Here is a 12883-nt window from a genome sequence, read left to right as displayed (position 1 = left end):
TCAATCTTTGTGGCCGCTTTTATATAATTAGATAAATGAGTGGAGCACTTTGGCATAAACCCTTTTTATGTATTTTTTCTTACAACTTACCTTTTGTTTCACATACAAAAATTAAAATACTTTAAAAATAGAAGGTATTTTAAAAAAGAAGATAAAAGTTACAATAAAGCTACAATAAAGTCAACAACCTCTAACATGTTGATTTGAACCCCTCTTTTATAGACAAGGACTTCAAAATATCTTCTCTTTTCCTAAAACGTGAAGCAGATTTTTATTCTTCAGTATGATTCAATAGCAGCTGAAAACCCAAAGTTACAATAGCATGACAATTTCTATGGAGAAAAAAAAAAACTAGATTTTTACATGGAGTGTTTAAAGTGGAAAACATGCCTAAAGTTGTTGTGTGGGATTTTCCTCTTTAAATAACTTACAGTTAACCCAGGACTGGTTTTGCATGGGGTGGAGAAATGATGTCTGAAGCTCGCCATCTGCTGCCTCAAATGAATTACAACAGCCATAGTCCATCTCTCTCTCTCTCTCTCTCACACAAAAAACAGAGTGAAGAAAAGACAGATCAAAAGTCCAATGAATTACCCAAAAAGTACAGCACAGCCGATGGTTTTCCGATGGTTGGTTGAATTGTGAAATGTGAAGAAGCGTATAGGCTTCTTCACATTTCACAATTCAACCAACCATCGGAAAACCCACCACTGCCAGCGTGCTTGGAAATTTTAGACCCGCAGCGAAACGCTCACATGATTTAGAAAGTGAAGCTGAATTCGATCATGTGACTTTTTTAAAGCAGTGCGAAGCGTTACTGAAAATTGTGTTGCGTAGGCTACTTGATACATGAGTTTCATACGTTTCATGAAAATACATGTCAGATCGTCTTTAATGTGGCTTCATATTTGTGAAGAGTGTGAAAAGTGTAGCCTATCTTATGTCTTCAGTGATATCATGTAATTCCTGTTCTTGACACATGGGTTCCCATGACATTTCAAGTGGAACAAGGAAATATGAAACTATCACTGACAGGAATCAGGAACAAAACAGATCCACCTTCAACACATCAGGGAAGAGGCTATCTCGCAGTCTGGACAGTAAAATATATACAATTACTCATAAGGTGAGTCTAAATAAAATTCACGTGCTATTGAAAAAGTAAGAACCATTTTAAACGTAAAAATAGCAACAATTTGCTTTTGTAGCAAACATGCGGAGGTGAACGTTCACTTCCTCTTGAATCATCGATGCAGTCGACCAGAACCGACAGTCAGCATGTTGTTTCAATTATTATGCATATTCTAGAACTTGTTTGGGAAGGGAAAACAAACTTATGAATTTCCATGACTAAGAAACGTTTCATTTTTGTCACTGTGATTTTCTGATGCATGAGCCCTACTTGTTTCTTTGTCTTGTGGGAAGGTTGAAGGTTGAAGCAGCATGTCTCTGACAGTGTCTCAGGGTGAGGGAATGACGGTCATCACCGTCATCTCAAACCCAAAGAGCAGATGGCCCGTACTGTGTCAGATTCTGGGTTCTCTATGCTATGGTCCAGTGTGTTTTGCATCTCAGGAAATGGAAGAGAAGCTGACAGATACCCAGAGAGTTATTGGGGTGAGTGAGAGACTTGCATTGATTAAAATCTTGATGTCATTCAAAATAAATAAATCAGATTTAAGATTCTTAGGTACGTCCTCATATATGTACTCTTAATTTTGCATTTCAAGTTTAAAAGTTGGAGGTCAAATATTGTTCTCTTTTTTTTCCATAGATTGTACAGATAGTAGTTGCAGTCATGAATCTTGTGTTGGGATGTTTTGGCATCATCTTCTTTTTTGTTACCACTTCGGCCAACAGTATTGTAAGACATTTCTCATTATGTTCATGTTTATGTTTCTATATCTATATCAGATCATGCAGTAAAATGAGCATGTACACTGTAAATAGCATTAGACTGCAGCAGAACAAAAACAAAGAGTTCTGAATACTTTTGCACACACACACACAAACATATATATCATATGCTGTAGTTTTGTGAAATTTGATAGTTTTATAAAATGAATATGGGTGTGTTGAAATAAAAATTCCCCTTTACTTTCCTTCTATGTGCAATTTATAAATTCACCCACTTTTTCTCTAGGTGTTGTCGGTTTTTCAGCTCTGTGTGGCTATCAGTTTCTGTGTTTTAACCATAAAATCTTTGTGCAAGAAGGGTGGGAGTGCAAAGGTACAGTATTGTGCTTATAATAAACAGAACATTACAATCTGCTTGTGTGAACACTGTATAGTTATCTTTATAGCTATCCTTTCTCTACTGGGTTCATGTTTGCCTGTGGATTTGCAGTTGGTGGAAAACACAACTTCAGAATCTAGAAGTGGGAAAAGCCAATATTCACTTCCGTTTGGTCACAGTTGTAGCATGACTCTTGCATTGAATCAGGTGAGGGACTTACTGTTATCACCATCAGCTTAAATTGATAAGCCTCGATCAGCAACAAATGAAGAATTGCTAAAAATATACTCACCTTCAGGCCATCCAAGATGTAGAGGAGTTTGTTTCTTCATCAGAACGGATTTGGAGAAAGTTAGCGTTACATCACATGCTCACCAATGGATCCTCTGAAGTGAATGGGTGCCGTCAGAATGAGAGTCCAAACAGCTGATAAAAACACAATAATCCACACCACTCCAGTCTAACAATTAATGTCTTGTGAAGTGAAAGCTGTGTGTTTGTGAGTAAAGTATAAATTTTTATTTTTTTTTTTGTTTAAAGATGTTTGTTTTTTTTAATTTGATTGGTTAAGAGGTTTTTGCTTTTTTCACTGTAGAAAGCATCATTATGAAATTTGGACTGGTAATTTGGCAGTATTAAGTGACACTTTAAAGTTAAAACTTGCAGCTTTTCATTTCACAAGATGTTAATTGATGGACTGGAGTCGTGTGGATCACTTGTGTATTATTGTGATGTTTTTATCAGCTGTTTGGACTCTCATTGGTGAGCAAGTAATGCTAAATTTCTACAAATGCGATCTGATCTGTCCTGATGAAGAAACAAACTCATCTACATCTTAGATGACCTGAGGTCAAATTTTCATTTTTAAACAAAACATTCCTTTAAAATTAAGGAGCAAATGGCTCATAGATTGTACTTGATGCAGCAATCCAATGTGTTTGTATTTTAGGATTTGGAAGATAAACTGACAGACACTCACACAGCACTTGGGGTGAGTCGGATACTTACTGGAGATCTTTTTGATACTATCAGCTTTATTAATGGTTTATACTATGTGTTTTGTAATCTGTAAACTGGTACAAATATTGTTCTCCTATTTCATAGACTGTACAGATAATGGTTGGTGTCATGAATATCACAGTGGGGTTTTTTGGCTTCGTCTTTGCTTATTGGATCGGCAGTGTGGTAAGAGTTGTTTCGCATTCTCATCATCATTATTACGTTTCTAAATGAGTTCATGCAGTACAATGAGTGAGTGCATTCAAAAAGTGAATTATGACATTGATCAGATTTTGAGAATACCCTACAATAATTTACTTATTTTTGCATTTTCAAATGTTATATGATTTATCAAAATCCTAATGAGGTGGAATAATGTGAAATCTGGTGATTTGTATACACACTTTCAATTTGAAGAAGCATGATTGCATGGACCAATGTTTTTTTTGTGTGTTTGCTTTGCCTTTTAGTTCCTTGTTGTTGGAATTATGTGTGTTCTTGCAGTGATGTTTCCCCATCCCAGGCTGGTAGGTGTGAATCAAAAGTTTTGATTTTATTTATTTATTTTTGAGCATCAGTAATTTATATTGTTTGTGTTTTAAAGCTGGTCATCACAGTGGCTCTGAATGTAGTCAGTGCTGCACTAGCTATCACAGCTGCTGTGCTGTATTCAATAGACCTGGCAATGGGAAGCAGTTTAAGCTGTTACAGAGAACATTATTATTATTCATCTAATAATGACTGGCCTGCCCATAAAAAGAGTAACTTTGAGTCCTGTTTTTACTACAAAAATCTCAGTCAGGTAATGATTTGATTTATCTTTTTCAGTGTTATAAAAAATATTTGTGTGTAATTTATTATTTTTTAATAATACACTGATGTTTTTCCACCTCTAGATGATGCTCGGAGGACTAGATATCATGATGATAGTGCTGTCGGTCCTTCAGCTCTGTGTGACCATCAGTTTCTGTGTTTTGACTGGAAAAGCTTTGTGCAAGAAGGATGAAGATGCAAAGGTACTGAATCATCAGCACTATCACAACAATCAATCAGTCAAACCCACTGTGATCATGAGAGTTTCAGTGAGCTGCTGTGTGTTCATGTTTGTTTGTGGTTTTGCAGTCGGTGGAGGATCCAGAACTTCACAAGCCGCTCCTGGAAGATGACACTGCTGGTGCTGCATGACAAGATGAACACTTGCATACATATTTTTGTTTGAATACACTTTCTTTGTTCTGGTAATGGAAAGTGCAATGATGCCATCTGCAACACCACAGACATGAAGGTGCATAATTTCCATGTAGTCTTTTCACAAATGATTTCAAAAACTTTTTTTTTAATGAATTAAAAGCACCCCTCAGCTCTGCATATTTTGCATGTCACTCTTTGTTAACACACCTGATTCAGAAAATCAGCTCATTAGAAGTGAGCTCTGTGCATAAACTGTGTTCCTACTGACATGCTCCCTACTCCCTGAGCAGGGGAAATCTGTTGAAGTTTACCTCACTTCGGAACATTAATTCACGGATTTGCGCTGTGGAATGTCTACACACGGACAAGTGTGATATCGTATATCTCTGTAAATAAATACAATTTAAATTTACTTCTCACACACTTCAATGCTCTTTGAATGGAACATATAGCCTACATTTGCTTCAAACTGGAATCATGGCGGAATATCCTGTGATGTCCACTTCGCAGGGCACTTACATTCGAATACAACAAACGTCTGAAGCCATAAGAGAAACATACAAAATGGGCAGAGCAGGGAGCTGCGAGGACTGGAATTGAGAACCGCTGCAATACATTTAAATGTAAATGTTGATAAAAGAACATTACTGAATGTTGTCTGATCATGCCCAACGACATTTTTGCCCTATAGTACTATGAAATGCTTCTTGTATGTTTGACTGCCTTTTTTTGCATATATCAACTTGGAGAGCAGACGTAGTCAGTTAAGTTTTGCCTTGAACATACAGATATGGTCACAATCTGGTACTGTAATACAATTGGAATATTGTTTCTTACTAACCCTAACGATTATAATGACAGTGCTCTTTGCAGATTGTATTAATCATACAGAATGATCTATATTGCAGGTTACGCTTATTGGCTCTCTCCTCATCAGCTTCGTAAATGTGGTTCACTAATGTTAAATGTGAATGACTCTGTTTTGGATTTTACTAAACTAAAAAATCTAAGAGTTGTATTTGACTTTTGATCCACACATGCTTTCACGCTTGGTTCGCTTGCTTGGTCCGCACCCGAGTTCGATTGCTCCCCCCTCCCCCTGCCCCAGCTGGACTGCGTTCATATTATTTTATTTGGGTCCGAGCAGTTTGTTTGCGTATTCAAGCCAGCAGCTGTTTACCCTGTTGCTTAGTAATGAAGGCGCAGGAGAAGGCGGCAAATGCATAACATTGCTCTCAGCACTTTTATATATTTACGTTTTTGAACCGCACCCGAGTTCGGAAGACAGCTTTCACATCATCCAAACGAACAAAACTCTGACATCAGTCGAACCCGGGTGCGCACAAAAAGTGCTAGTGTGAAAGCACCTGAAATATTGCTAGACTTTGCCCTATGTTATATTTTCCTGTAACTGAAAGGGTTATTAATCCTTTAGTTTTTTTCTCACTTGGACTACTGCAATGCACTTCTTGCTAGGGTCCCTAATACTTAACACACTAAATATTCTAAATGGATAAATGGCCCCTCAGTATCTGTCTGCCCTCTTAACTTTATATGCTCCTAAGCATCACTTGCGCTGCTCCCACACTGGCCTTGTGGTTGTCCCACAGACACGCTTGCAAACTGTAGGGGATAGGACGTTTTCACCCTGTGCTCTTAGACTCTGAAACACACTCCTTTTCTTTTTTTTAGGGATGCACAGAATTTATGCACTTTTAAAGTTTATCTAAAACATACTTCTTTAGGTTGGCTTTCACTTGATTGTTTTAATTGTTTTTGCTTTGTATGTTAAAAGGAATAAAAACACGAAATATACTATGTTTTGTGTTTTTATTCCTTTGTTTTCTGTGTAAAGTGCCTTGAGAAGCTGCTTTAAATTTGCTTAAAGTTTATTATTATTATTATTATTATTATTATTAACATCATTATTATTATTGTTATTATTATTATTATTATTATTAACATCATAATTAAAAGTTTTTTGTTTTTGGTTAGAATTTTTTTTTTTGTGTTTTGCTGAGGGATTCATTACGTGTAATTCAATAGTTGTTCAAATACATTTGATCGATTTCATGTTTTATCCTTTAAAACCTTGCAAACTTATTTTTATGCAGTACTTTGCTTGTAAAGCTTGTGCTTTTTTAAATAAATGACACTTTAAATGTACTGATTAAAAGTGTTGCTTAAATGTCCAAATATATTTATCAACAATTTCATATGCAAATATACATCAAGCTTATAGCCAATCACATGATACCAATGAGTTCTTATAGCTCCCAGACTGGAATTGTCTGTACCAGAACTAAAAACACTGCTGTGATCAGCACTTTGATTTCCACCAAAAAGTGGGAGGTATTATTTTATCTTTTTTGTTGTACCAGTAACAACTGCTAAATTTTTTTAAATAAATTTAATTGACCTTTAAAAATGTAAATCCATAACAAATATTTAAAAAGCATAAAAGTAATGTTTATATTTTATCTGTCAAAAGAATGTAATATTTGTAAAAAAAAAAAAAAAAAAAACTGTATAAATGCAGATTTGTACTGTTTTATTCTGTGCTAACCTTAGACAATAAAGAGGATGGGAGCTCCTGGAAAACTTCTGTGCATCCTAATGCTGCTGTGAGTATGAAAATCACTAAATTAATGCATTTTATTTTTATTTGCCAAAAAGATTGGGGTTATAAGCCTTTGAAATCAAAAAGAAAACTACTGATCTACCAAAGGGCTGAATGAGGACTTTAAATCTATTTTTATTTTATTTCATTTCTGTGGTCTCCCTAGTAAAAACAAAAAAGTTTCAAGTTCAAATAGTTCAAATCTTTTAACATATTTACTGACATATTACTCTAGACTTACTGATATAAAATTATAATTCAACTTTATTTGTGCACATTGAACATTTCTTAATATTAAGCCTAAAATGTGTTTTAATGTCACTATTGCTGAGGATTGTTTGATCATTGAATAATATCGGTCTTTAAATGCAAGATATTTAAAGTGTACCTGAAGTATTCAGAATATCTTTATTTGGACTTCAGCACTAGTTCTGCACAATTAAAGTGCATTAAGTACAAAGTGAGTTGTTCCAATTTAGCAGACTTTCAGAATACCAGTTTAGTATACCAAAAGTCAGGGAATTTTTATTAAGTACATAAATTTGCAAATGTATTTGTAGTATACTTAGCATGAAATTAATGTATTTCAAATACATTTTATATTTATTTTTCACTATATGGCTTATCTTTGCTTCTTGCACATTTACATTTGTTTCTTACATTATTATTTTTTGTACAAGGGATTGCACTGACTTTAGTTTTTTTGGTGACTAGCTGTATTGTTTTGTCTAAATAATGTCTAAATAAATGTCTAAATAAATCCTAATCTCCAACAACAGGTCTGTATGTATGATGATATGAAAATCTGACTTTTATGTCAAGAATCGTTGACCTGATATTCTTATTCTGTTCCACAGACTGCACAAGAGTAGATGAGCAAACACTCAATCTCCCTGAAAATTATGCCATTGACTGGATGAAAACTCTGGATGATAACAAGTTTATTTCCGACATCGCTATTCCTGGTACCCATGACAGCTTGGCCCTTCATGGAGGACCAGCAGCAAAATGTCAGGCATGGTCGCTAGTGGACCAGCTAAATGCCGGCATACGCTACTTTGACCTGAGAGTGTCTGGGGACGGTCTGAAAGTTGTGCATGGACCGATTTCCCAACATACAACATTCTCTGATGCTTTCAACACAATAAAGGAATTTTTATCTGACTTCAACGAAACAGTGCTGGTCAGACTTAAGCATAGCAGCAAATTTCCAGATCATGTTATATCCCAGCTTGAATATGAATCTAATAGTTGGGTAAGGAAAGACATACCAAGAATTAGAGACGTAAGAGGAAAGGTTGTTTTCGTTCAAAAAAATAGCTTTCATCTGGGTGTCCCTCTACATGAAACTGATCAACATGGTGACTATAAAGTAGGAAATGTGGAAAAAAAGAAAGATAAAATTACTGACCATCTGAAAGAGGCTATAGAAGCATGTAAAACTAATCATGTTGTTTTGAACTATTCAAGTGGCACAGGCTTTCCTTATTTAAGGGTAGACAACTCCCCAAAAAGTTTGGCAAAAGAAATCAACCTTTGGCTATATAATCATCTCAAAGACACTTATGAAAAAAAAATCGAGTCTTGTTTTGGGGTTATAGCCATGGACTTTCCAGGCTTTGATTTAATACAAATGGTCATCAATTTTAATAAACAGGTAGGCATATAAGTCTGTCATTTTTAATTTGTTAATTAAGTATACACTTTAGTGGGACAGAAGTGTGTATTTTCTGTTTTATTAATGACAAAGCATCACTGCCTTCTTGTCTATATTTATATATCTACTTTTTTCTGTTTTTTTTCTGGTTAGGATGCTTTTCCTTTTAACTTTTAAACCATGTAGTCTTGACAACAGCAGCTGAGTTGAATAAACCTGAAATTAGCATGATCTGCTCATAAGTGATTTTCTGAGTCATGTGAAATTCAGTTCAATCTATCATTTGGTTTATTTATTTGCTTGTTTATGTGATTTGATGGGATAATTAGAATGTGTGTATTTTCAATGTTAAAAATTCACAATTTTAATTTGTAATAATGTGAAATCTGGTAGTTTGCATTTATAGTTTAAAAGGGATAGTTCACCCAAAAATTTTGTCATCATTTACTCACCCTCATGTCGTATCAAACATGTATGAATTTCTGTCTTATGCTGAACATAAAAGAAGATATTTTGAAGAATGCTGGTAATCAAACATTGACGTCCATAGTATTTCTTTCTCTATGGAAGTCAGTGGGGACCAACAACTGTTTGGTTCTTCAAAATTTTTGTTACTGTTAAAAAACTCTTATTAAATTGTTACTTTTTCTTGTTTTTTATTAATATTTTTTAGGGACATGAAAATCAACGAACTTCTGTTTTAACCTAAATTAAGATAAGCGCCAATCTAATAATAATAATAATAATAATAATAATAATAATAATAATAATAATAATAATAATTAAAAATAAATAAAATAAATAAAGGGCCATAAATTATGTCTGAAGAGGTTTGCATGATTTTACCACCAGGTGGCATGTATCACATACAAGTCAGCTGCTGTCCCAAGTGTAAAAGTGTTTGTTGTTTCCTGTATTGTGCTTTTAATGTAACAGTAGATTAGAACACCTGAGTTCAGCATAAGCAAGAAGGATATCTATTTAACAACAGTGTCAGGAAAACAAAACTGCTCCGCCTTATGACAGAAAAACGAGTTGAAGAACCATTTTAAAGAACCGGTTCACAAAATCGATTCAGTGATTCCTTTGCGTCATCTCGCAATGCGGTGCGTCATCATCATCATGCTGCATTGCATAAGAACATAAATATAATTTGTATTCACAATGCTAAAAGAGGTTTATTTGTCTGTTAAAATAATATGCAGGAATCGTTCTTTACTTTTTAGGCAGACTGTCTGAAGGAGACGGTTTACGGTTCAATGAGTCACTGTTGTGAGAACCGCTCGAACCGATTCAGTCTGATTCGTGAATGAATCTTTGAATGCATTCTGTTTTTTTGTGAACTGGATCAGAAGATTCTTTGAAAATATCCGAATCAAACGAACGATTCATTAACTGACGCCGTTGTTTTGGGCCTATCATTGTTCTTTTCTGCTCCTAAAGTTTGACAATTTCCTGAAATCTGACTGAACTCTGGACTGTTAGTCACAGGGTACATTACGTCTGAGTTTTTTCTTAAAAGCCTTCTGAAATATGTAATACTGCAAAAGTATAAATTTGACGTCACTGGTAGATGTTTATACACAGATTTCTTTTTATTTTGGTGGAAAGGAAAACTTCCGCCATGTCAATAGTCAAATTTATTCTAGAATGTTTGGGAGGGATTTCTATTGAGATTGGGCCAAGTTGTCCCATTTGAATTCAAAAGTACTGTATATTTAATTACCCAAATTCTTCTTGTCTCTAGCAAATTGTCACATGTGCTTTTAATGTCAGAACTGAATATATATATATATATATATATATATATATATATATATATTATATATATATATATATATATATATATATATATATATATATGTATTGGACAAAGTAGTGGTTACCAATTTTATTTTGCAGTTGACAGAATTTTATCATATTTTAACAAAATATGTAGTGAAATATGTCTTTTTAACACAGTATTTTAAAAAGTGTCAGTAAATTGCATTGTGGCACTTTATTCTTAAAGGCTTATTGTGACAACATGCCCCCTGCTATGTCATCATTTGTTAACTGAACTGTGTCTTTTTGTCCTTGGCAATAGCAGTGTCAAGGCTTTTTGGCTTTGTTCTAAAGCTTGATTTAACGTCTTGATGTGTTTATATCGGTTGTGATCGACTAGAATGGTACTTTGCTTGTCTTTAGATGGGACGTTTGGCCTGTATCACCTGTCGGAAGGCTGAAGTCTGCAGCGTGTCTCTGACAGTGTCTCAAGGTGAGGGTTTGACGGTCATCGCCTCGAACCCAAAGAGCAGATGGCCCGTACTGTGTCAGATTCTGGGTTTTCTGTGCTGCAGTCCAGTCTGTTCTGTGTCTCAGAATATGAAAGGGAAGCTGACGAACATCCACACTGCTCTTGGGGTGAATTAAACAAATGTCTTTTTAATACTTCCATTAGAAAACTTCTGACATTTTAAGTTGATTTTTCATTTTTGAGGTGTATGAACAAATTATTTTATTTTATTATTTTTTTTATCCATAGACTATGCAGATAATAGTTGGAGTCATCAATATTGTGTTTGCGATTTTGCTTAACAGCTCTTGGATAAGGGGCAACCTTGCAGATTTCTGGATCGGTGGTGTGGTAAGAATTTGTCTTATTCTGCTTATTCTCATGTTTCTAAACCATTACATGTGTAATGAGTCTATAAATTAAATTTGTCAGTACCAGATATGTTTGAGAGGATGAGAAGAGAGAAATATACTGTAAAATGCATGTGCAAATACTTTTGAAGTGTCATCTCTTTGAAAAAAAATTGATTCAGTTACTCAAATGTCTAAAATGTGAGTGTACATCTCTTAATCATTTAAGAAAAAAAAGAAAGAGAAAATAGTACACACACATGTAGTAACTGTTTTTTTTTTTTTGCTAAATATTCATATTTGAAAGCCATAACTTTAAAAAAAAAAATAACTATATTAAGAAAAAGTAACATTTTATTATTGTAATGGTTTTATAAGTTTTTAATAAGATGGTTTTTTTTCTTCTTCTTTTATTTACACCACCTGAGCAAGAGGCACAAAAGCATCAAAATACAGTTTAAAAGCCTATTCATGTCATTGTTTGAATTGCATTTTCTTTTATTTATGAAGAGCATATATCCTGATAATAAATAAGTGTTCAGCTGTTGACTCATATATTGCTTTTATTGTTTGGGTGGCAGGTAGCGTTGAGGACTTTTTATTTATGTACTTTCATAGAATTTGATTTGCTAGTGTCTTATGTCATCAATGACAGATGTGATGCATTTTGATGATTTTGTTTAGGTTAAAATGAACATCTGATGGGTCACAAAACCTAATTTACACTTTTCATTTCAATGACTGTGTTTGGACGCACAGTTTTTTTTAATTGTTTTCTTTTTAGGTCCTTGTAGTTGGAATCGTGACTATTCTTGCAGCTAAGTTTCCCAGTCCTTTTCTGGTACGTACTAACACTTTTATCAGTGTTTTTGGAAGTTGTGGAACACTTTATCAGAGTTTTTGGAAGTTATGTTGAGCACACCAGTTTATATTGTTGTGTTTTACAGCTGGTCATCACAGTGGCAAGAAGGATGAAGATGCAAAGGTACTGTATCAGCAGCACTATTACAACAATCAATCAGTCAAACCCACTGAGATATAAAGCAACAAATACATACAGTACATACAACACCTCTCAATATAGTAGTGAGATGATTTCCTATGTTTATTCTTATCATCTGTTATCCTTAAACATTTGGTTACTGCTAGAAAATGAGGGGGCTGATTTTTGATATGAATGTCTTGAGTACTTGAGCACATAATTCCTTTTCATATATTATTTGTCTCAAAACTGCTTTTAGATGGAACAGGTTTTCACCCCAGTCTGACATTTAAAGCAATAGTTCACCCAGAAATTAGGTTATCCAAGATGTAGATGAGTTTGTTTCTTGATCAAAACAGATTTTTTAGAATTATAGAAACTTAGCATTACATTACTTGCTCACTAATGGATCCTCTGCAGTGAATGGGTGCCGTCGGAATGAAAGCCCAAACAGCAAATAAAAACATTACAATTATCCACACCACTCCAGTCCATCAGTTAATGTATTGGGAAGTGAAAAGCTGTATGTTTGTGAGAAACAAATCCACCATTAAAGCGTTTTAACTTTAAACC

General features: G+C 34.4%; 1 protein-coding gene and 1 pseudogene across 2 annotated transcripts; both read left to right on the top strand.

Moving 5' to 3' along the window:
- Positions 1-768: 768 nt before the first annotated feature.
- Positions 769-4603, top strand: tmem176l.3a (transmembrane protein 176l.3a). 2 transcript variants are annotated; one of them, XM_042773174.1, is made up of 12 exons: positions 769-1126; positions 1209-1272; positions 1426-1617; positions 1775-1864; positions 2144-2230; positions 2348-2443; positions 3186-3227; positions 3341-3421; positions 3706-3762; positions 3840-4037; positions 4132-4251; positions 4358-4603. In XM_042773174.1, the coding sequence occupies exons 3-12, from the start codon at positions 1444-1446 to the stop codon at positions 4418-4420; spliced, it is 1008 nt and encodes a 335-aa protein (XP_042629108.1). In that variant the 5' UTR covers positions 769-1126; positions 1209-1272; positions 1426-1443; the 3' UTR covers positions 4421-4603. The 2 variants fall into 2 exon arrangements, with proteins under 2 accessions (XP_042629108.1, XP_042629107.1); XM_042773173.1 differs by lacking the exon at positions 1209-1272 and having other exon boundaries at positions 773-1126.
- A 3274-nt stretch (positions 4604-7877) lies between these two features.
- LOC109105457 lies at positions 7878-8923 on the top strand (annotated as a pseudogene).
- Positions 8924-12883: the final 3960 nt, after the last annotated feature.

This window comes from Cyprinus carpio, chromosome A16 (assembly GCF_018340385.1).
Source record: "Cyprinus carpio isolate SPL01 chromosome A16, ASM1834038v1, whole genome shotgun sequence".
In the NCBI taxonomy this organism is placed as follows: Eukaryota; Metazoa; Chordata; class Actinopteri; order Cypriniformes; family Cyprinidae; genus Cyprinus; species Cyprinus carpio.
The sequence above is the reverse complement of the archived record's forward strand: the minus strand, read 5'-3'. Positions and strand labels throughout refer to the sequence as shown.